Source organism: Suricata suricatta, chromosome X (assembly GCF_006229205.1).
Source record: "Suricata suricatta isolate VVHF042 chromosome X, meerkat_22Aug2017_6uvM2_HiC, whole genome shotgun sequence".
Lineage (NCBI taxonomy): Eukaryota > Metazoa > Chordata > Mammalia > Carnivora > Herpestidae > Suricata > Suricata suricatta.
In genome coordinates, this window is record NC_043717.1 from 17011112 (window position 1) to 17033253 (window position 22142).

Genomic DNA, 22142 nt, shown 5'->3' on the forward strand with positions numbered 1-22142 from the left:
TTTCCTGCCAAGTTTCATTAGATAGGTCTGTAACCACTCTGATAGGTTTCCCTTTGTATGTGAGGGCCCTTTTCTCCCTAGAAGCTTTCAGAATTCTCTCTTTATCTTTATATTTTGCCAGTTTCACTATGATACGTCGTGCCGAAGGCCTATTCAAATTACGTCTTCAGGGGATTCTTTGTGCCTCTTGAATTTGAATGTCTATTTCTTTTCCCAGATTTGGGAAATTCTCAGTTATAATTTGGTCAAGTATCCCTTCAGGCCCTTTCTCTCTGTCTTCCTCTTCAGGAATTCCTATGATATGGATGTCATTCCCTTTGATTGTATCACTCAGGTCTCGAATTCTCCTTTCCTGCTCCTGGATCAAATTCTCTTTTTTTCAGCTTCCTCTTTTGCTATAACTATATCTTCTAATTCACCTATTCTTCTCTCTGCCTCGTCAGTCCTTGAGGTGGCTTCTCCATTTTGTTATTCACCTCATTTATAGCCTTTTAAAACTCATCACACCTATTTTCAAAGTGCTTAGTCATTGTCTCAGTTGCTTCTTTGATGCTTTTTTCAACCCCAGCGATTAATTTTATGACAAGTTTTAAAAATTCTTGATCCGGTATGTTGTCTAGATGTGCCTTGAGCAGTTCTGTGGCTGTGACTTCCTCCTGGAGGTTCTTCAGGGGAGAGTTCCTTCGTTTTGTCATTTTTGCTAGTTTTCTATCTCTTTTCACCTTTAGAAAGCTCATTGTCCACTGTGCACCTGTTAATATATCTCTGTTAAAGGAAGCTTATTGACTGTCCAGGGCCTGTCATTTCAGGAAATATTCTTTTAATAGTGTCTCTCAGTTTCTCTTGTTGTGGCTTCGAATATTTTATTTCCCTACTCCACGATATTTGGTACTCACCGACATGCATACTTTGGCTTCTTTCTTGGTGTAGCCCTAAGAAGGAAAACAGACAGACAAACACAGAGGGAACAGAAGCACACAAACGTACAGACAAATCAAACAAACAAACAAATTAAAAGGGGGAAAGGAAAGAAAGAAAATGGAGAGGAAAGAGATGCAAAGAAGAGAAAAAAAATAGTAATGGGGGTCAGAGACAACAAAGGACAATGGACAGTCTAAAAGTGTATGACCAGTTGAGGGGAGAGATAAGGATGAGATACAGGGGAATATATCTGGATTGCAAGAAAGAAAAAAAAAGAGGGAGAGAGGAGAAAGGAAAATAAGGAGTAAAAATTAAAAAATTTAAGTAAAAGGGGTAATAATAAAAAGTAAGTAAATAAAAGGAAGAAAAAAAGAAAAAAAAAGCAGCAGCTCCTCCTTGCGGATAGGTGTGGTTTGGTGTGGTAGGTCTCGGAGGCTGCTCTCAGAGGCTCTGCCTTCGTGGCTGCAGAGAATAAAATGGTGGCCTGACACACTCCGCTGGAACTAGGCACTGTAGGCCACTGTAATGAGGCCAATCTCCTTGTGTAGCTGCTGAGCCAAGTTGTATTTTACAGTCCCGCCTCGGTTCAGTGTCCTAGTACATGCACTTTTATGCTACCACAGATGAGATGTTCTTAATTTGGCGGCTGTCTTCTTAGGGGTAGGGATCAATGTCTCTTGGTTCAGGCCGGGATTTGAGCTGCCCATGCCTGAGGCGGGGTATGCTGCCTGAGGCCAGGTGCGCAGCTGGAGGTGATGTGCACCCCCTCACAGATACCGCTGAGGGCACCCAGCCCCAAGCTGGGATTGTGATTGCCTAGTGGGAGGGAGGAGTGTCTCTTGGCTCCGGCTGGGATTTGTGTTGCTGCTGCCGGAGGTGTTGGGCACTGCTGGAAATGAGCTGGGAGCTCCTGAAGCCGAAGCGTGTGCCCAAGCCTCCACCGCCGCCAACTCCTTGCTGGGATCGTGTAGGGTTGGGGGCTATATTTTCCCTGTTGGCACCCAGGATTCGGGGTTCGCACGGCCTATGCTGGGGGTGAGATGTGCCGTGGAAATGAGGTGCGTGCTTCCACTCCCAAATCCGAGGTCAAAGTGAGCATCCTTGGGGCTGCCGCTGGGTCCGCCAACTTCCCGCCAGGATGGCGCAGGGCTGGAAGCTGTTCTTTCCCTTGTGCCACCCGGGTTCGGGATTTGCGCTGCCCAGCAGTTATATATGGCGTGAGAGTTTCTCTCTCTGAGCTCGGTTAAGCATTCTTTACCTCTTCCCCAGAGACAGTACTATGAGCATGTTCAGTCACTCTGTCCCTTCCCTTTGTCTCTCGGGCTCCGCACACTTGCCCCGTGTTGGGCTGGGGCTCCCACCTCCCCTGCCCATCTTGGGTGGCCCTTTTTCCAATCTCCCCAGTTCGCACTCACTCACTCAGGCATCTTTGAGTTTGTCTTCTTTCTGGAGTTTGTATTTTCTCCTTCTGCTCTTGCAGATGGGAGTAATGTCCTTCTTAGTTTGATAGATGGGGCAGACGAAGTTTACAGAGCTCCCTTCCTCTCTGCCATCTTGGCTCCTCCCTGATTAACTTATTTTAAACCATAATGAAAGCAGATAAGTTTTCATAGTCCTTACTTCAAGTATTTTCCTTGAGCACGTTCAGCGTTTTATGGATTCCTTAGGTGCTTTCTGTTATCACCACTTGTTGGCTAGGGTACTGTGAAGAAACCTGTCACTGCCCTCTTTGTTCTCATCTCTGAATCCCCCTCTTCCTACCAGTATGTTCACGCTTCTGGGCTGCAGATAGCCTTGTGTGAAGAAATTGAATTGGTTTTTTTTCCTCTTCTTCTTCTTCTTCCTCTTCCTCTCCCTCTCCTCTCCCCCTCCTCTTCCTCTCCTCTTCCCCTCCTCTTCCCCTTCTCTTCCCCCTCTTCTCCTCCTCTTCTTCCTTCTTCTTCCTTCTTCTTCTTCTATATTCCCTTTTAGTGGGTCTTGCTCTTACTTCATGGAGAAAAGACACAGCATTATACTAAGACTCTCAGCCTTCCACCATCTGCTATAAACATTCTTCTGCATTCTTGTCCATCATTTTATTCTTCTCCCATAATCCTGCCTCATGTTCAAGGTGAATCCTTCTATATATTTTAGGATCCTGTCCCCCTTTGCCCTCTCAGGGACATTCATGTCTTTTTTCCATCCTATATTTTCAGCCTCTTCTTCTTCACTGGATCCTTTTTGTCAGTATATGTATATTTTTAATTTTTAAAAAAGACTTAATTGTTTTATAGCAGATTTAGGCTTACAGCAAAATTGAGAAGAAGGTACAAACATTTCTCATATACACCCCTGTCTGCATCATACAGAATCTCCCCCATTATCAACTCTTCCCTTCAGAATGGCACATTTTTTTTTAACCAACAGTGAACCTACATTGACACATTATATATTTTAAAGTCCATAGTTTATCTTAGGGTTCTTTCTTGGTGTCACCCATTCTGTGGGTTTGGAAAAAACTTTGATGACCTATATCCATTATTATGGTATCATACAGAGCATTTTCACTGCCTTAAAAAATCTTCTGTACTCTGCCTGTTCATTGCTCTCCCTACACCCCTGGCAACCCCTGAGGTTTTTTCTGTCTCCGGAGTTTTGCCTTTTCTACAATGTCTTATTTTTGGAAACAATACAGTATATAGCATTTTCAGATTAGCTTCCTTCACATAGTAATATGTACTTAAGACTCTTTCATGTCTTCTCATGGCTTGAGAGCTCATTTCTTCAGTGCTGAATAATATTCCATTGTCTGGATGGACCATGGTTTGTTTTTCCAGTCACCTACTGAAGGATGGTTGCTTCTGGGATTTGGCAATTATGAATAAAGTTAATAAAGTTTACATAAACATTCTTGTGCAGAACTTTTTGTTGGCATAAGTTCCTAACTTTTGGGTGAATACCAAAGAGCATGGTTGCTGGATCCTATCGTAAGAGTATGTTTAGTTTTGTAAGAAACTGTTTTACATTTTTGGAATTTTCCAAAATGGCCTTACCATTTTGTATTTCCACCAGCAATTAATGAGAGCTCCTGTTGCTCCACAGCTTCACCAGCATTAGTAGGTGTTAGTGTTGTGGATTTCGGCCATCCTAGTAGGTGGGTCGTGGTATCTCGTTGGTATCTCGTTGTTTCAGTTTGCATTTTCTGAGGACATCTGACAGGAAGCATCTTTTCATATGCTTGTCATGTGTTTCTCTTCCTTATTTATTTATTAAAATTTTTTAATGTTTAGTTTTGAGAGATAGAGATACACAGAATACAAGTAGGGAAGGGGCAGAGAGAGGGAGACACAGAATCCAAAGCAGGCTCCAGGCTCTGAGCTATCAGCACAGAGCCTGACGCAGGGCTCAAACCCACAAACCATGAGATCATGACCTGACCTGAAGTTGGGTGCCCAACCAAGCCACAGAGGCACCCCTCTCTTCCTTTTTTAATGTTTATTCATTCACTTTGAGAGAGAGGAGAGAGGAAAGGAACATATATATATATATATATGATGAGGTACACACGTCATCCTGAACTAAAGAGAAGGGGGAAGGGGTCTGGGACTTCCGGAAAGGAATGCATTTATATATATATATATATATATATATATATATATATATATATATAGAGAGAGAGAGAGAGAGAGAGAGAGAGAGAGGGAGGGAGGGAGGGAGGGAGGGAGGGAGGGAGGAAGGGAGGGAGGGGGGGAGAGAGAGAGAAAATGAATCCCACGCAGGCTCTATGCTGTCAGTGCAGAGCCTGATGCAGGGCTTGATCCCACACCCTTGAGCCAAAATCAAGAGTCTGATGTCCAACTGATTGAGTCACCTGGGTGCCATATGTATGTATCTTCTTTATGGAGGTGTCTATTAATGTCTTCATCTCATTTTAAAATCAGTTCGGTTGTGTTATTGTTGCATTTCCATTGATATTTAAACACAATTAAATCTCTCACATGGTCAGCAACCACAACAGAAGCAGTAGCAGTAGCCACAAATATATACAACAACACAAGCCCAGACCCTCAGACTCCTCTCTTAATTCCACATCCATCTCTGTCTTATCTTTGCTTTTTGTCTTTCTCAGTGTAGAGGCCAAGGGCAGGGTGCCCTAAAGTGGGTTACTTTGGTATGTAGATTTTTCTGAGCTGAAGGCACTTGAGACCCTATAGGCTCCATAGAAATTTTTGTTCCTCCCTTAACCACACAGAAGAATCTTAATTGGTAGTCTTTCCCAGAATAAGGGTTATTAGCAGAGATAAATTTTAGTTGAATGACCCATGTATATGGTAGGGCAAACATCTAATTACCAAACCTCTGTTCTTATTGCCCGTGAAATGCATTCCTTTCCTTGGAAGTCCCAGACCCCTTCCCCCTTCTCTTTAGTTCAGGATGACGTGTGTACCTCATCTTGCCTGTCTTCGGAATTTCCGCATCTGTGGGGATTCCCTGTACATACACTATTAAGTTTGATTTTCTCCTATTAACCTGTCTCATGTCAATTTGATTCTTAGTCCAACTACAAAGTCCCTTAAAGGAGACAGGAATTCTTGCTCCCTGGTAAGAGACTAGCTACTTGATTGGGTTGTCTAGACTTGCTGTCTCTACCTCCCATGCCCCTTTCATCCTCCTGAGGTATGGCTTTTGTCTCCAGCCCTCTTTCCCTTCCAGCATCTCCACACTTAGCAAATGGCAGCAGCATTCACCTCGCTGCCCTTGCCTGAAGTCTGAGAAGTAATCTGACTCTGCCCACTTTGCTCACCTCCCCACATAAAGTTAATCACTTGGTTCCATTGATCTGGTCACTGAATCCCAAATTAATTTACCCACTTTCCCCCACTCTAATTGCCCCCTCCTTAGTTAATTTGGGAAGATATTATTTTTTATGTGAAGATGATGGGCAGGTTGAGGTGCATTGCTGTATGTTGGGGTCATACAGACTTAGGGGTACTGGTGACTGCACAGGCAAAAAATCCAGTTGCTGGAGATTTCCTTGTCATTTTGATATCTTCCTTATATGGGTTTTCTTTTTGCTATAATGTCTTCTGCATCTCTCTGTTGGTTACCTTTTACTTCCCTGGCATTTTCCTCTCATTTATGAGGCACACCTCTGTTGTTCCTAGAAGTTCTGAGCTCACAGCTGCCATTTAGCTCTATGGTTGCGTCTTGGCTCTGACCCTCCTTAGCTGTAAGACCTGGAACAGACCATGGACTCTCTTCACTCTTATTTTCTTTATCCATAAAGTAAGTGGTTTCCTCTAGACCAGTGGGTCTCCCCTTTGGCTGCAAATTATCATCATCTGGGGGGGCTTTTGGAACTCCCAATACAGGCTGCCCCCCAGATCAGTGACATTAGCATCCTTGACTTCCCACCCTCTGGGTTGTTTAAAACCCCTCAGAGATCTCTGTGTGTAGACAAGGTGGAGAACCATTGACCTTGTGATTTTAAAGGACCTCAGCTCTCCTGTCACTGCGTGTTTGTAGTCATGCCCTGATCCCAAGTTGAGATTTCCCTTAATGTTTTTACTAAGTTGGGAAGAAATAGCTGTGAAATTCCCCCCACCCCCTTCCATCTGCTGTTTGTTCTTATTTACATATGATGGAACCCAGCCCACTGATTTACAGTTCTGGTTTCCTACAACTGTTATTGAACTGAAAACATAGCTGAAAACTTATTAAACAGAAAAAAAATTATTTTGAGCTTTGTGCCGACAATTCATTATAGAACCAAGGAAACATCTAAACCTTTCTTCTAGAATTAATGCTAAAAATGGATTTACAACCCCATAATCTCAAATGAAAAATTTAATTCTGGTGCCAAACCTAGTATTTATTCTTTCTTGAATGTCGTACCAAGAAAATCAAAGCATCTCTGCAAAAGAATGGAATTTTGTGGGGTTTGCACCCAGAAACAGGCAAGGCCTCCCCTGACTACCCAGTGTGAGCTGCTGAAGGCAAGTGTTAGAATCGCCCTTTCCCTCTTTTTCTCTGCTGACCCATAAACCTGGGAAGAAAAGCCAGGGCAAACACGCCATCAGTGTGGGTGTGTGGTCTCACTGTTGAAACATTTTGGAATAGGTCTTTCAGAAGACTGCTTTTCTATAGCAGCTCCCTTTAGACCTACCATTTTAGATTTGAAATAACCTAAGACTTTTCTAAGCTGCAAGGGAATAGAGAGGAGAGTAGGAGGATTATAGAGAACAGTCAAGCATTTGGTTTGACCACTGGAACTAAATTTGGGAAGGACTAGGGTCCTGACGTAAGTCTGATTTATACTGGGGAAGTGTCCCTTGGGGTGCTGGCTCTCCTTCCCCATTTCCCTGTTAACAGTATCTCTTTCAACTGTTCACTCTCTGTTTTCTGTGATATCCGCCAGAAATACATAGCCTAGGCCTCTGCTTGTCTCTCTGAAATCCTTACTAACTATTGAAATTAGTTGCCACCTTGATAAAGATAGCTTAATTTTAAGTATATAATGGTCAGTTATTAGGTAGCCAAAATCTATGGTGAATCCCTTTCTTCATATAATCAGTTTACAACTGGACCATCCCATCGTTCTCTGCAGAGGAATGACTCGTTATCTTCTAGTCATGGGGGACAAGAGGTGTTTTCCTGGGGAAAGAAATGTTGCTAGAGCTTGGAGCCTGGCTGAAGGGAACCTCTTTCTCAGCATGTTTGGCACCGAACTCTTTCCCATGGCTCAGAAAACCTTGTTCTGGGGCACCTGGGGGGCTCAGTCGGTTAAGCGTCTGACTTCATCTCAGGTCATGACCTCGTGGTCCATGAGTTCGAGCCCCACCTCGGGCTCTGTGCTGACTGCTCAGAGCCTGGAGCCTGCTCCAGATTCTTTGTCCCCCTCTTGCTCTGCCCCTCCGCTGCTCATGCTCTCTCTCTCAAAAATGAATAAAAATTAAAACTTTGTTTGAAGTTTCTTGGTTTTTACCTGTCTCTTTGGGTATTTCCTTATAGATGGAGGAATTGATTGAGGGTGTTCGGTGGGCCTTTATTGACATGCTGGAGAAAGAAAATGAGTGGATGGATGCAGGGACAAAAAGGAAAGCCAAAGAAAAGGTAAGAATTCCTTTTGATTAAAAAAAATACGGCTTTTGGTTTAATGGATTTTCATGTTCAGTATTGTATACTTGATTTAAAAACTTTTTAATACTTATTTTTTTATTTTTTATTTTTTGCTTATACTGTAATTTTATTTAAATATTTTTAAAAATATAATTTATTGTCAAATTGAGCAACATACAGTATGTACAGTGTGCTCTTGGTTTTGGGGGTAGATTCTCGTGGTTCGTTTATATACAATACCCACTGCTCATCCCAACAAGTGCCCTCCTCAATGAAATGGTCATCTATTTTTGAGAGAGAGAGTGCGTGTGAGTGGAGGAGGGCAGAAGGAGAGGGAACCAGAATCTGAAGCAGGCTCCAGGCTCTGAGCTCACAGTTCAGCCTAGAGCCCGACATGGGGCTTGAACTCAAAGCACAGGATCATGACCTGGGCTGAAGTTGGAGACTTAAGGGACTGAGCCACCTAGGTGCCTCTTCTGTACTTGTTTTTTTATATTGAATGAACTCTTGACTCTGAATGACCCCAGAGTCAGATGTCTGTTTTGGAATGAATGCACAGACTTCATCACTAGAAGGTAAGAGAAAATAAAATCTGCCCTTTTCCTTTCTCAAACTGCATTTCAAACACCTTGTGATGCAGCCTTGCCTACTCTCTTAGTTGCTGTTTCTAAGAGCCGCATGGCCTGCTGCCCCCATGAATTTTGCCACAAACTGTCGTTGGCTGTGGCAGAATGTAGAGCAGTGGGGAGCCATGGGGAGCAGCTGGCAGAAAAGCCCTCAAGGCACAAAGAAGAAAAACCCATACTGGCTATGTGTCCTTCTGCTTTGTGCACAGTGTGTGCAAATGTCCTCGGGAAGATCTTTTCCTTTTACCCAAGCAGGTCTACCTCCCAACCTGTCACTTTGCTCTTATGATCCAAATAGCATGCTTACAACTGCAGACTAGCAGTAGAGCATCGTGTCAGAATGCAAACATGTTTCCCAGTAGAGGTGGACACTCAGTGGGCCTCGTGCAACAAGAGAAAGGAATAAGTCAAAGAAGTGTTAGCAGCCATGCTAATACTGAAAACAGTCAGAGCCATCGTGAGCTCTAGGTGCTCAGGAGCTGAAGCTCGAGTGGGTAGAGAATACCCGCTCCGTTCTTGATGCTGCTCTGCGTCTGGGAGACTCGGGAGTCGGAGCACTTCTCCTTTAGAGATGTATTTTCAAACTTTGCTGATGATAGTAATCCTCTGGGATGCCTAAATGCTCCCTCACTTTCTGGGCCCCTCCCCTGCAAGGTTTGCTTGAGTGGACTGAGGGTGCAGTTTGAACATTTGTGATTTTTAGCCAGTCTTCCTGGTGAGTTTTAGTGCTAGGCAGGCCTGGGGAACACGGCTCAGAGTCATTCTGAGTCATGCTGAGTATGGGTATTTTTGCCCTATAGTAAAAAAATAGAGGGAGAGGACAGGGCAGTGAAACTACTCTGTCTGATACTATAATGGTGCATACATGTTGTCATACATTTGTCCAGACCCATAGGAAGCGCAACACCAGGAGGGAATCCGAACGTAAACTATGGATTCTGTGTGGTAATGATGTATCAGTGTAGGTCCAAGATTGTAACAAAAGTCTCAGTCTTTTGGGGAATATTGTTAATGGAGGAGGCTATGCGTGTGTCAGGGTGGGGTTTTATTGGAAATCTCTGTGTTTTCAATTTTACTGTGAACCTGAGTCTGCTGTTAAAAAAAATAAAGCCTATTAAACAAACAGACAAAAAAATCTCTAAGAGGGTAACATTCAGAAAATGCTTAGCCTCATTGAAATGAGAACATGCAAAGGTTTAGCAAGGGTATTTTCTAGAGCTTTACTACTCCTGAGATGGATAAACATTCCCATAGATATTTTTGTCAATAGACAAGAAAGGGCTGTTCATTGTTTACAGAGAAGAAAAAACTTGGGTGGCCGGGGGTGGCAGGTGTTGGAAGAAGACAAAGGGTAAGTTGGATTTTCCCCCTCTAGAATCTGTCAAAGCTGTCTCAAGTCATGCAAGGCACAAGTTGATGAAGGCAGGAGCGTGCAGGCTGTCCAGATGGTAGATGAAACTTTTGGCACCAATATATTGTTGTTTTTTGAAGGCTTCCTTTATTTTCTGGGCTAGCTTGTGATATCTGGAACACAATTTGTCTTGTACTGGGCAATTGAGAGCTCAGAGCAATGGGGACTCTTGATCCTAGCCTGACCTCTCGTGGACTGAGGGCCACCTGTGTGGAGGGCGGGGTGGACTGATGAGGGGTGTGTGTGTGTGTGTGTGTGTGTGTGTGTGTGTGTGTGTGAGATGAATGGATAGATACCAGAGGAATGTTACGGGGACTGTAGTCAATTCTTTGGGAAGGATGACTGGTTGCCTCAGGGGGAGATTTTCTGAGTTGCATAAAGGAGTAGGCATCTTATAGTTGGGTCTTCTAGGCAAGTGGCCCATGGGTCCTTCTTGAAGGCACATTATTCTCAATTTTTCTAGTGTTAGGCATGTTCCTGTTGTGCCCCCGAGTTGCTCTTCAGTCTTCTATTTTATTTCAATGAGAGCTGTCACCTTTTCTTCTAAAAGTGTTCTTTGAACACTCTGCTTTCTTTGAGCTGAGTTCAACCTGCCAGGAACTCAACTAGTTCCTTGACAGGTACAAATATCAAAGGGAATTTTCCTCCTGGATCTCTCCAGGCTCCTTGAGTACGTCCTGTATTTTAGAGTTCAGGGATGTTCCTTTAATAAAAGGCAAGAAAGAGGGAATGTTGTCCAAGAATTTTCAACAGTTCTCCAAAGCACGTCAAGCTCTGGACCCCAAGATGCAGATTTTCTTTTTCCAAATTAAATGAACATGCAGTTCTGGAAATGACCTCTGGGCGGAGCTCTTAGACTCACAAAGTTTTAGGAAGCTGAAGGCATTTTTGCAGCTTTCTGCTCTAGGGTTGTTTTTGAAAAATTATTCTTTTTCTTGCCCTTTTCCTCTGCTGTCCTCAATTTGATTGCCTTTTAATAGTCAACAAGAAGGAGAGGTTCTGCCTACTAATTCCTTGAATCTTAGATGGAAATCTCTGAAGATCTTAGAGCTTTGTCTTTCTGAGACTGAGCAGCCTCTGCATTAAGACAGGATTTGCCTGCGTTTAAAGTGGAGGTGAATAATTCGCCTGCTCTTCCTGATATGACTTGGCACTGTTCTTTGGGCATGTGTTGTATGCAGTATATCACCCAGGCGAAAGATTTCTCATCAGTAATAGTGCCCACACTGGGCCAATGCTGAGTCACTTGGCAACCCATTGGGAAAGCTGGAAAAATGTTCGGATATGCGAGTGAGAGAAGCTTTTCTTTCTCTCACCATGAAGCTCCGGACTGCAGCAAATGACAGCACCTCCTATATTGGGTGTTGACCTAAGTGTTCCCTAGTACCAGGCCTCCTGAATGGGGAGGGTCCAGATACCTGCAGTGGGTTGAGGCCTGACACCTTGACTTGCGTGGCAGTGACCCTGGTTTCAAAATGGAAGTGTGGGCATGTGACTTTGTCGTGTTCTTCACTAGGGTGATCACTCTAAAAGATAAATGAGGATGCCTTTGCCCCTGTGAAGGGTAAATTTGTTATTTTAGTCTCCCTGCCTTTCCCTTTTCATCTCTTAAGATGTCATGCGTTGTTTAGTGTTGTGAAACTGACAGTGTAGGTTTCAGTTGGAAATTTAGTATATGAAATCAGCACTAATTTTTCTTTAGTTTCTGTTTAGTTTCTTTAGATTCTGTTTCCTGCAAGCATATGCAAAAGCAGAGGACAGGAAGCCTGGTATTTTTTTGGTTATCATAGATGTGGAATGAGTTTAAGTAAGGTGATACAAATTATCTTGGGGGGTGTCTTCTGAAAGATTTGCCTTTTCAGAATAGAGTACGAAGATCTCAAGGTCACTACCTAGCAATTCTGATGCCTGGCAGGAAGGGGTACAGCACTCCCTTTGGCTGCCCTACTGGCAGGAGCAGGGCTTCTGCTGGCGAGGTCTGTGTCAGATCAGGAGGAGCAGCTTCCTGAATTCACCTGGTCCCCGCCTAGATTGAATTCTGTATCCAAAAGCTGGATCCTTTCTGAAATACTTGTTTGTGCTCTTTTCTCCTGGGATCTATGTTTGCCTGGCCACCCCTTGAGGAAAAGACCTGGATAGAACTCATAGGAAGGCAGTATCCTTCGGATGCTGTGAGTGGCCTTAGTCTTGGCCATCATAGGTGCAGAGGGTTCCTGGAAGTGTACTACATGGCCCCATTGCTACAGGCATGTAACTCCCACACCCAGGCTTTGAGCAAGGTGGGAAGAGTTTCCTGCAGGGGACCAACTAAAAGTGTGTCTCACCTCTTCAGCTTTGACTCTTTTGGGGAGGAAAACTAGTCATTCCTTCTACCCTTCTAACTACTTGAGTGGGCTCCCTATAACAAAAGATATATTATAAAGAGAACATGAAATTGAAGTTTATTAACATGTGTATCTCATACATACATTAGAGAAATTCAGAAAAATTAATAACTCAAAGAGATGGCTTAGAGCCCTGGCTTACATACAAAGTATCTTTAACAAAGTACACTAAATTTGCAGTGAAATGAAAAAGCAAAGGGGTTTTAGACCTCCAAGGGCAGCAGATTATGGGAAGGTAAATATATGGGAAACAAATGGTAGACATAGGCTAGTTAGTGAAGTTTGTTGCATTGATTACTCTGGTGCTATCTCCAGGTTGATAGTTGTCTTTGGTGATTCACCTTTGTCTTTCCTGGTAGAGAGGGGAGAGGTGCATTAGAGACACAAATTCTTCGGTCACCCCAGACCTGCTGAGCCCTGCTGTGGCGGTAGGAGGCCCAGTGACATGCCATTACCATTTCATTGCACATCTGTCTGGCCTCCAGCTATAGGCACCTGCACTTTGCCCAAAAGCTTTCTCTTACCCTTGGAACCTGCTATGTCGCTCATACAGAGGGCCCAGCAGTCTGGGGAATGAGCACACTCCATGACTCATGGGACTTGCTGTGTATATGGTGCAGCCCCCTCCTCCCTCAAGTATATGTTCAGTATGGACTCCCAGAGTTCCCCCGGTGGGGTAAACTCTGCTTGCTCATGGTCAGCCGGCTCAAGAACCTTTACTAACAGTCTGCTTTGCTCTGCTCACCTCGCTGGTCCCTTCCTGGTACTTAATGTTTCTTTCACTTGCAAAATGAACAGCTTGTACTCCAATCCTTGTCTGAGGGTCTGCTCTTGGGGGTCCCCAACTAGGGCATAGCTCCTCGGGTATGCGCTCTTTCCGTCCTTCCTGAAGGCACTTCACTGTGTCTCCATGCGAGCATCACTTCAGCAAAGTCAATTCCACAAACAGTTTCAGAACCCATGATGTGCCAGGTGCCGGAGTAGGAGCTGCAGGTTCAAAGATGATCAGTGGCTTCCTTTTTCTGGGGCTCTGGGGCTTTCACTCTCCTGGGAGAGGATAGCAGGAACGTGGGTACTGGGTGGATGGGGAGGAATTTTAGTTAATGCGGTGGAGAAACACAGTGCTCCTGGCTGTCACTGTAAGGGAGGAAGATTCAAAGGAGCTCAGCACCCCCGTGGGGGCACTTGACTCAGCCACTGCCCTCTCTGTGCCTCCCTTCTCGTCACTGCCGGTGTCCTTGTAGCCTATGGTAAGGCTTCCGGCGGCTCTTCCTCGCAGATCTCAACAGCTCTCCACGCAGCTCACTTTCCCTGGTACCTTCACTCTTGCTTCATTTCACATTTTCATTTAAAAATTTTTTAACATTTTATTTTTATTTTTGAGAGAGAGAGAGAGACACAGAATGTGAGTGGGGGAGGGTCAGAGAGAAAGGGAGACACAATACAGAATCAGAAACAGGCTCCAGGCTCTGAGCCATCAGCACAGAGCCCGATGTAGGGCTCGAACCCATGAACCGTGAGCTCATGACCTGAGCCGAAGTCGGACACTCAGCCAACTGAGCCACTCAGGCACCCCCACATTTTCATTTTAAATTGTTCCATGGAAGAAAAGACAGTGAAGGGCTTTTGTCAAACTGTCTCTTGACCTTTCCTGTTATAAATTCAAGACTGTTTGCATGTGCTCAAGAATGTGTGGTTCTTGCTTCTACTCCATTGCTCCCCAGGGACACACAGCGGGTAAGCATCTTTGAGCATCCCTCCCTACTCCCCTTTGATCCCTGGCTCACATGTGCTGCTGTCTTGAGCTCGCTGGCTCTCTCTGACTCCATCTTTCTGCCTCCATGTTTCTCTCTCACATGGAACATCCTGGCCAAGGTAGTAGCTTTCCTACTTGTATCTCTTCTCACTGGCCTCAGCAGGAAGTACAATACAGAGGTTAAGCCTGTAGACTGTGGAGAAACACTGCCTGGGCTCACAGCCAGTGTCTGTGCCTTATTAGCCATATGACCGTTTGGAAGTTACTTACCCTCTCTGACCCTTTGGTTTTTACATCTGTAAATGGGGAAATTAGTTTCTACCTCAGAGGTTTGTTTATGACGTGTTCATGTACTTAAAGCACTTAGAAGGGGGCCTGGAGCATGAGAAAGTCTGACCCCGTTCAGCTGTTTCTTCTAAGCTGCTGTCCTATGGGAGGGGGGAGGGGAGAGGCATTGGCTGGACCGACTGGTGAGGAGAGAGCACTGGGAAGTGAGGCTCCTTGTGTGTATCCGGGTCACTGTGTTTCCCCTGTTAGGAAGGTCAGTGACAGAGGGCCACGGTCTCTGAGGTACTTCTCCCCCCTTTGTGTCCTGATGCTCCGCGTTGGAGCACTGTCCTTCTCGCTGCATCCCGCACAGGGCAGGTCATAGTGCGCGGCCCCTGCTGAGAGGGTGCTAGGGGGTGCATTGCTTTTCTTTGTGGGTTTCAGATTTTCATTTAAATTTTTTAAGTTTTTATTTATTTTTGAGCGAGGGCAGAGAGAGAGGGACAGAGAGAGAATCCCAAGCAGGCTCCATGTTGCCAGCCCAGAGCCAGACATGGGGCTTGACCTGAGCTGAAACCAAGAGTTGAACACTTATCTGACTGAGCCACTCAGGTGCTTCTCGGATTTTCTGGTTTTGAACAAAGTCAGCATTACCTTTGTGATACATATCATTATTATTATTATTTTATTTTTATTTTGTTTTAAAATTTTAATTCCTGTATAGTTAATATGCAGTGTTATATTAGTTTCAGTGTCGTGTTTCAGCAGTCCTGTGCGTTGCTCAGTGCTCACCAGGATGAGTGTACTATGAATCCCCTTCGCCTGTTTGACCCGCCCCCCCTCCCCCTCTGGTAACCATCAGTTTATATACTTTAAACACAGAAGCAAATATTTGATGTAAGTAGGAGTTGGATGCATATATTTATCAAAGACATATACCTGATGCCTTATTCATGTGAGCGTAATTGAGTTTTGGTGTTCTAGAACCTCATGGAGGTATTGTTTTGAATGGTGCTGTAGGTGATTGCTTCTCACACCTGAGGTACATCCGCACCGTCTGGAGGGCTTGTTAAAACCGAGGCTGTCAGGCCCCACTCCCAGAGCTTCTGGGTCAGGAGCTCTGAGGTGGGGCCCCAGGAATTTGCATTTTTGACAAGTTCTCAGTGATACTGTTGGCCTTGGGCCAACACTTTGATAAGTATTGGTGATGACAGGTGAAGATTCCCTTCCACCAAGGCTGTGTTACTGGAACTAGTTAACATTTATTATAAAGTGGCTATTTTCTCCCTTACAGGAATCCCTTCTCACATTTCTAGTGAGGAAAGGGAGTGCCCTGATGAGTATCAGAGCACAGCTAGGCCGTCTGCTCCACTGCTGTTCTGTCTGCTGAAAAGCCCTTCCTGATAGAGAGCCATACGCCCCTTCTCTGTCACTTCTAGTCTTGACTGCATGTCTGTCCCCAGGAACTATGCAGAATAAGGCTTCCACGTAAAAGCCTTCTAATATTCAAAGATGATTTAAAAAAAATTTTTTTTAATGTTTTATTTATTTTTGATACAGAGAGAGACAGAGCATGATAGGGGGAGGGGCAGAGAGAGAAGGAGACACAGAACTGGAAGCAGGCTACAGGCTCTGAGCTGCCAGCACAGAGCCTGACATGGGGCTCAAACCCACAAACGTGAGATCTGATCCGAGCCGAAGTCGGAGGCTTAACCGACTGAGCCACCCAGGTACCCCACGAAGATGATTTTTAATATGTTTCTATTTCAGATGAAATGTCTTTAGTGTTCCTAATAAATTAACAAACATTGTATGCCAGGCTGGATGTTCTGAATGCTTTGCAAATATTAACTACTGTAGTGCCATAATGCCTGCATGAGGCAGGTCAAATTTTTCTGTTTTCCAGATGAGGAAACTGAAGCGTGTAGGCTTGCCCAAGGCCATACAGCTAGTAGGCGGGAGAGCTGGGCTTGTGTCCTTGGCAGTCTGCTCTGGGCTTTTATCCACAATGCCAGTCCTGTGGTATGCAGACCAGCAGCATCGGCATCACCTAGGAAGTAGCTAGAAATGCAGATTCTTGGTCCTACTCCAGAACTCTAGAATCCGAAACTCTGGGAGGGGACCCAGAAATCTGCATTTTAATAAGCTCTCCAGGTAGTTCTGATGGAGCTATTGTGGGAATCCCTGCTCCCGGGTGTGGTTGTGATGCTTCAGCCTTCTGGCTGCTGTCCAGGTTTCCACATCTTTTCTTAAAGCTCCAGTTCAAAGCTCAACACAATATTCTAGATATAGTCCAACTAACACAGCACAATGGGAATATTATTACTGCCTTTGTTTTGCATATAAATTACATGAAAAATCCAAAGTTTATATTATGGCTGTCTTTTCCCCTCAGCCATATCACTGTTGGCTCATAATGAATTTACGGTCAGTTAATGTCCAGGTCTTTATTTTCATCCCCCAGGAACTATTGTTAAGCCATGTTGCTGCAGCCCTAAACTTGGCTTTTTTTTTTAACCCCCTCATCACAGAACTTCATGTTTATTCTTATTTAAGTCCATTTACCTTTGGGTCATGCCTCAGCTTTTGAATGTATATATATTTCTGGATCTTCTGTATGTTTATCTTTGTTACAAAAAGCTGCTCATTGAAGAAAATCTTGAAAGTAAACAAGAAAAAATTGTTGTTAGTTGCATCATCTAGTCTTTCTTTATAAGAGAATTTTCACTGTTACTGCATATTTTTTCCCCTGGTTGTACAGGAAATTACTTAAACAGTTCTCCATAGTGGGATACTTAGCTTGTGTTGTTAATGATATTATGATAAACATCTTGTGCATAAATAGAGCTTTTCCTGCATTCAGAACTAATTCCTTAGAATGGGATCCTAAAACACCATTAAAAATCTCAAGTCTGTCACTCAGTGTATCGACTACTGTCTCCTCTTCTAAATCATTTGTAATCTGATAAATCCACTTTCTTATTTGATTGGTTTTCTGGACTGTTAATGAGCATGCTTACAAAATGGGGCTGAAACTGGCCTATTGGCTTATCCTTGGAGACTCCTTCCAGATTCATCTATTGAGCAGATTCATGGAGAATCTGCTCTGTGGCAGGTCGTTTGTTAGGTGCCAGGTAATTTACTAATGAGTAGATTTTTAGTTTAGTTGTTCTACTGGACTAAAGTTCCTCCAGTTTCTCCATTTGGCCTGCTCAGAGATCATGAGGTATTTAGCAATGCCTTGATGTAACCCAGTTACACTGTATTTAGGGTATACCTTGATTTCCTATTGTTCTTTTCAAAAAGTAGAAACCTGATGATCTTGAACATTCACTGGGCTCCCATTCTTTCTAAGGACCCATGTTCTCCTCAGTGCACATCACACCATTCCATGGGCTACAGCTAGCTCTTCAGACTCCCGAGTCTTCCTCCCAGCCAACTGGCAGCACTCATCTCCTGTCGAGTGTATCTTACAAACAACTTTTAAATCTTTATCATTTCTCTTTCATAGTTCTTTCCTCCCCTAGCTTCTCATACCTTTTTCCTTATTTTTTAAAATTTACGTAAGATTCACATAACATAATATTGTAACCATTTTAAAGTTACAAATTCAGTGGCTTTTAGTACTTTCACGATGTTGTGCAACCAGTGCCTCTGTCTAGTACAAAACATTCCCGTTACCCCTGAAGGAAACTTCATACCTGGTAGCAGTCCTACCTCGTTCTTGCCTCCCTCCAGCCCCGGCAACCACGCATCTGCTTTCTCTGGATGGGTCCACGTATTCTGCATATTTCATTTGTGTGGAATCCTACAATGTGAGACCTTTCATGTCTAGCCTGTTTGACTCAACATACTGTTTATAGGTTCATGTTGTAACATGTATCCTTTCATCCTTCTTAATCCATTTCCTCATTTGTCATCTTGGAAAGAGAATAACAGAGTAACCTTTTTTTTAGCATTTTTGATAGTGAAGACTTCCTGTCTTCCCTCAACTTCGGAAATAGCATCCTAGTGTTTATTCATCACTAAAACACTCTCTCCCCAAATCTAGATGACTGAGTTGAAGTGACCACTGTGAGGGAAGAACTGTGGCTGCCTGGTTGACTCTTGTAAGCTCAGAACCTAACATCATCTGACATTCCCTTCTTTGGCTACTGGGCAGACCTTAGTAAGGATCCACCAAACACATAGGCAAGAAAGACATCTTTTTGGGGACCTCGGTTTCTTCAGCCATGAAATGAGAACAATTAAACTACCATTTTCACAGAGCATTTGGGAGGATTAAGGAAGTAAGTATGGTTTCCACTTATTTTCTCCTCATCAAATAATGCGATGTGCCATTATAGTCTTCTAAAATTGAGAGAGAAAAGCTGATATAAATTAAATAGTTTCCTTTGGGGGTAGAGGTACAAAATGGACCTTTATTGACTTATGCTCTGGTCAAAAATTTTAAACGTTTTATTAGAGAAATTTTTAAAAGTATGCAAAAGCATACCTAATAGATCCGCAGGTCCTCCTGATCCAAGCTCGGCAGTGAGCTTCGTTTGCCATTCTGATTTCATGCACTCCCCACCCACCTGTGGTTATGCTTGATAATTCAAAAGGTAATGTCCAACACCATTTTACTATAAACGTATTATGTATCTCCAACATATAAGTATTTTTTTTAACTAAGCACAGTACTGGGAACATACTCAACAACATTGACAATACCTCATTAATTAGTAGCCTGTGTGCAGTTTTCTGTAATTATCCAAAACATGTTTGTTTCTTTTTTTTTTTTAAACAGTTGGTTCAAATCAGTATCCAAACAAAGTGTATATGTTGCAGTTAACAGGTCCATCTTTTAAGCCTTCAGAACTTTTAAGAGCCCCCACTCCTGCTTTATCTGTGCATGTTATCTCTTGAAAACCTTGTATCGTTTGGTAGAGTTTTCAACAGTCTTGATTAGAGTGATTATATGCTAGTGTTTGAACGTGTTCTTCTGTCCTTCACATTTCCTGTTAATTGTATCTAGAGGCTTGATGAGATTCAGATTCAATTTTCATTTGGCAAAAAGACTCAGTGGCAGCACTGTGTGCTTCCTGTTGCGGCTCGTAGGAGGCTTGTGATTATGGGCTGCCCTGGTCCCAAGGCAGAGGTCGATTAGAAGGCTTGGGTCTGGTCAACCTGATCCTTTCATTTTAACTTAACCATCAACCTTTCACCTCAGCCAGTGATCCTCTTTCTTGACTGTGTTAGGCTCACCTAGGAAGCTTTTAAGAAAATCCTGATGCTCAAGTGGCACCCCAGGCCAATGGCATCCAGACTCCGTGGGGCATCAGCATGTTCTTAAAGTGCCTCAGGAGATATAAATGTGCAGCCAGGGTTGAAAACCACTGGCCTAATTATTTTCACTGTCATTGATACTATCACATAGGTACATGAGTTCATTAGGTGTTGCATCTAATTTTCAAGTTCTGTCATTCTGTCTGCATTTATTAGCTGGAATTGTTCTATAAAAAAGATTTTCCCTTATCAACAAACAACTTGAATATGCTGGTCCATAGTTTATACTGATGTAAACTGCTGAAAGGTAGCATAAGTGTCTTTCTTTATTAACTTGTACTATGAGTGAGTTAGTCTCTTCATTCCTCCAAAGGTGCCAAAGCAGTTTGTTTTTAATACCAGTATAGTTAACATACAGTGTTTCCGGTGTACATTATAGTGATTCCGCAGTTCTATACATTGCTCAGTATTCATCACCGTAAGTGAACTCTTAATCCTCTTTACCTATTTCACCCACCCCCACCCCACCTCCCCTCTGGCAATCACCAGTCTGTTCTTTGTAGTTAAGAGTCTTTTTTTTGGTTTGTCTTTTTTTGTTTGTTTGTTTTGTTTCTTAAATTGCACATATGAGTGAAATCATCTGGTATTTATCTTTCTCTGATGTATTTCACCAGCATTATACCCTCTACATCCATCCTTGTTGTAAATGGCAATCTCATTCTTTTTTATAGTTGAGTAATATTCCTGTGTGTGTGTGTGTGTGTGTGTGTGTGTGTGTGAGACTTTCTCTTTATCCATTCACCTATTGATGGGCACTTGGGCTGCTTCCATAATTTGGCTATTGTGAATAACAAGGCAATAAACATAGGAGAGTATATATCTTTTTTAATTAATGTTTTTGTATTCTTTGGGTAAATACCCAGTAGTGGAATTAATGGATGCCACCTATAGTGATTCTAGTTTTTGAGGGACTGCCATACTGTTTTCCACAGTAACTATACCACTTTGCATTCTCACCAGCAGTGCACTAGGCCTCCTTTTTCTCCACACCCTTGCCAATACATGTTGTTTCTTGTGTTGTTGATTTTAGCCATTCTGACAGGAGTGAGGTGATATCTCATGGTACTTTGGAATTGCATTTCCCTGATGGTAAGTGATGTTGAGCGTCTTATCATATGTCTATTGGCCATCTGTATGCCTTCTTTGGAGAAATGTCTGTTCATATCTTCTGCCCAATTAAAAAAACATTTATCTATTTTGAGAGAGAGAATGTGAGCAAGGGGAGGGAGATAGAGAGAGGGACAGAGAGAAATCTCAAGCAGGCTCCATGCTATTAGCACAGAGCCCAACACAGGGCTTGAACCCACGAACCACAAGATCATGACCTGAGCTGAAATCAAGAGATAGATGCTCAACTGAGCCACCCATGTGCCCCTGCCCAATCTTTAATTGGATTATTTTGTTTTTTGGTGTTGAGTTGTACAAGTTCTTTATGTAGTTTGGATACTAACCCTTTATCAGATATGTTATTTGCAAATATCTTCTCTCATTTCATAGGTTGTCTTTTGGCTTTGTTGCTTGTTTATTTCACCATATAGAAACTTTTTATTTTGATGTAGTCCTAGTAGTTTATTTTTTACTGTTGTTTCCCTTGCCTGAGGAGACATGCCGAGAAAAATGTTGCTAATGCCTATGTCAGAGAAATTACAGCCTGTACTCTCTTCTAGGATTTTTCTGGTTTCAGATCTCATATTTAGGTCCTTAATCCGTTTTGAGGTAATTTTTGTGTGTAATGTAAGAAAGCGGTACAGTCCCATTCTTCTCCATGTAGCTGCCCAGGCAGATCTCCCAAAACCATTTGTTAAAGAGACTCTTTCCCATTGCAGATTCTTGCCTCCTTTGTACAGATTAACCATATAAATGTATATTTCTGGACTCTCTATTCTGTTCCATCAGTCTATGTGTTTATTTCTGTGTCTCTACCATACTTATTTGATTACTACAGCTTTGTAGTATATCTTGAAATCTGGGATTGTGATACCTCCAGTTTTATTCTTCTTTTTCAAGATTGCTTTGGATATTCAGGGTATTTTGTGGTTCCTTACCAATTTTAGGATTGTTTGTCCTAGTTCTGTGAAACATGCTATTGGTATTTTTATAGGGACTGTATTAAATCTGTAGATTGCTTTAGGTAGTGGGGACATTTTAACAGTATTTGTTCTTCCTGTACATGAACATGGAATATCTTTCCATTTGTTTGTGTTGTCTTCAATTTCTTTCATCAGTATTTTGTAGTTTTCAGAGTAAAAAGTCTTCCAGCTCCTTAGTTAAGTTTATTTTTGGTGTAACTGTAAATGGAATTGTTTTCATAATCTCTGCTTCTGCTGCTTCATTATTAGTGTATAGAAATG

The 22142-nt window shown here is 42.9% G+C and overlaps 1 protein-coding gene across 2 annotated transcripts in view; it reads left to right on the plus strand.

The window, feature by feature from the left end:
* Positions 1–22142, plus strand: part of PHEX (phosphate regulating endopeptidase homolog X-linked) — a 225339-nt gene that overhangs the window by 107011 nt on the left and 96186 nt on the right. For both annotated transcript variants that reach the window (XM_029930947.1, XM_029930946.1), the window contains one exon: positions 7912–8013. In XM_029930947.1, coding sequence (XP_029786807.1) covers positions 7912–8013 — 102 coding nt within the window. The remainder of the gene's footprint in view (positions 1–7911; positions 8014–22142) is intronic.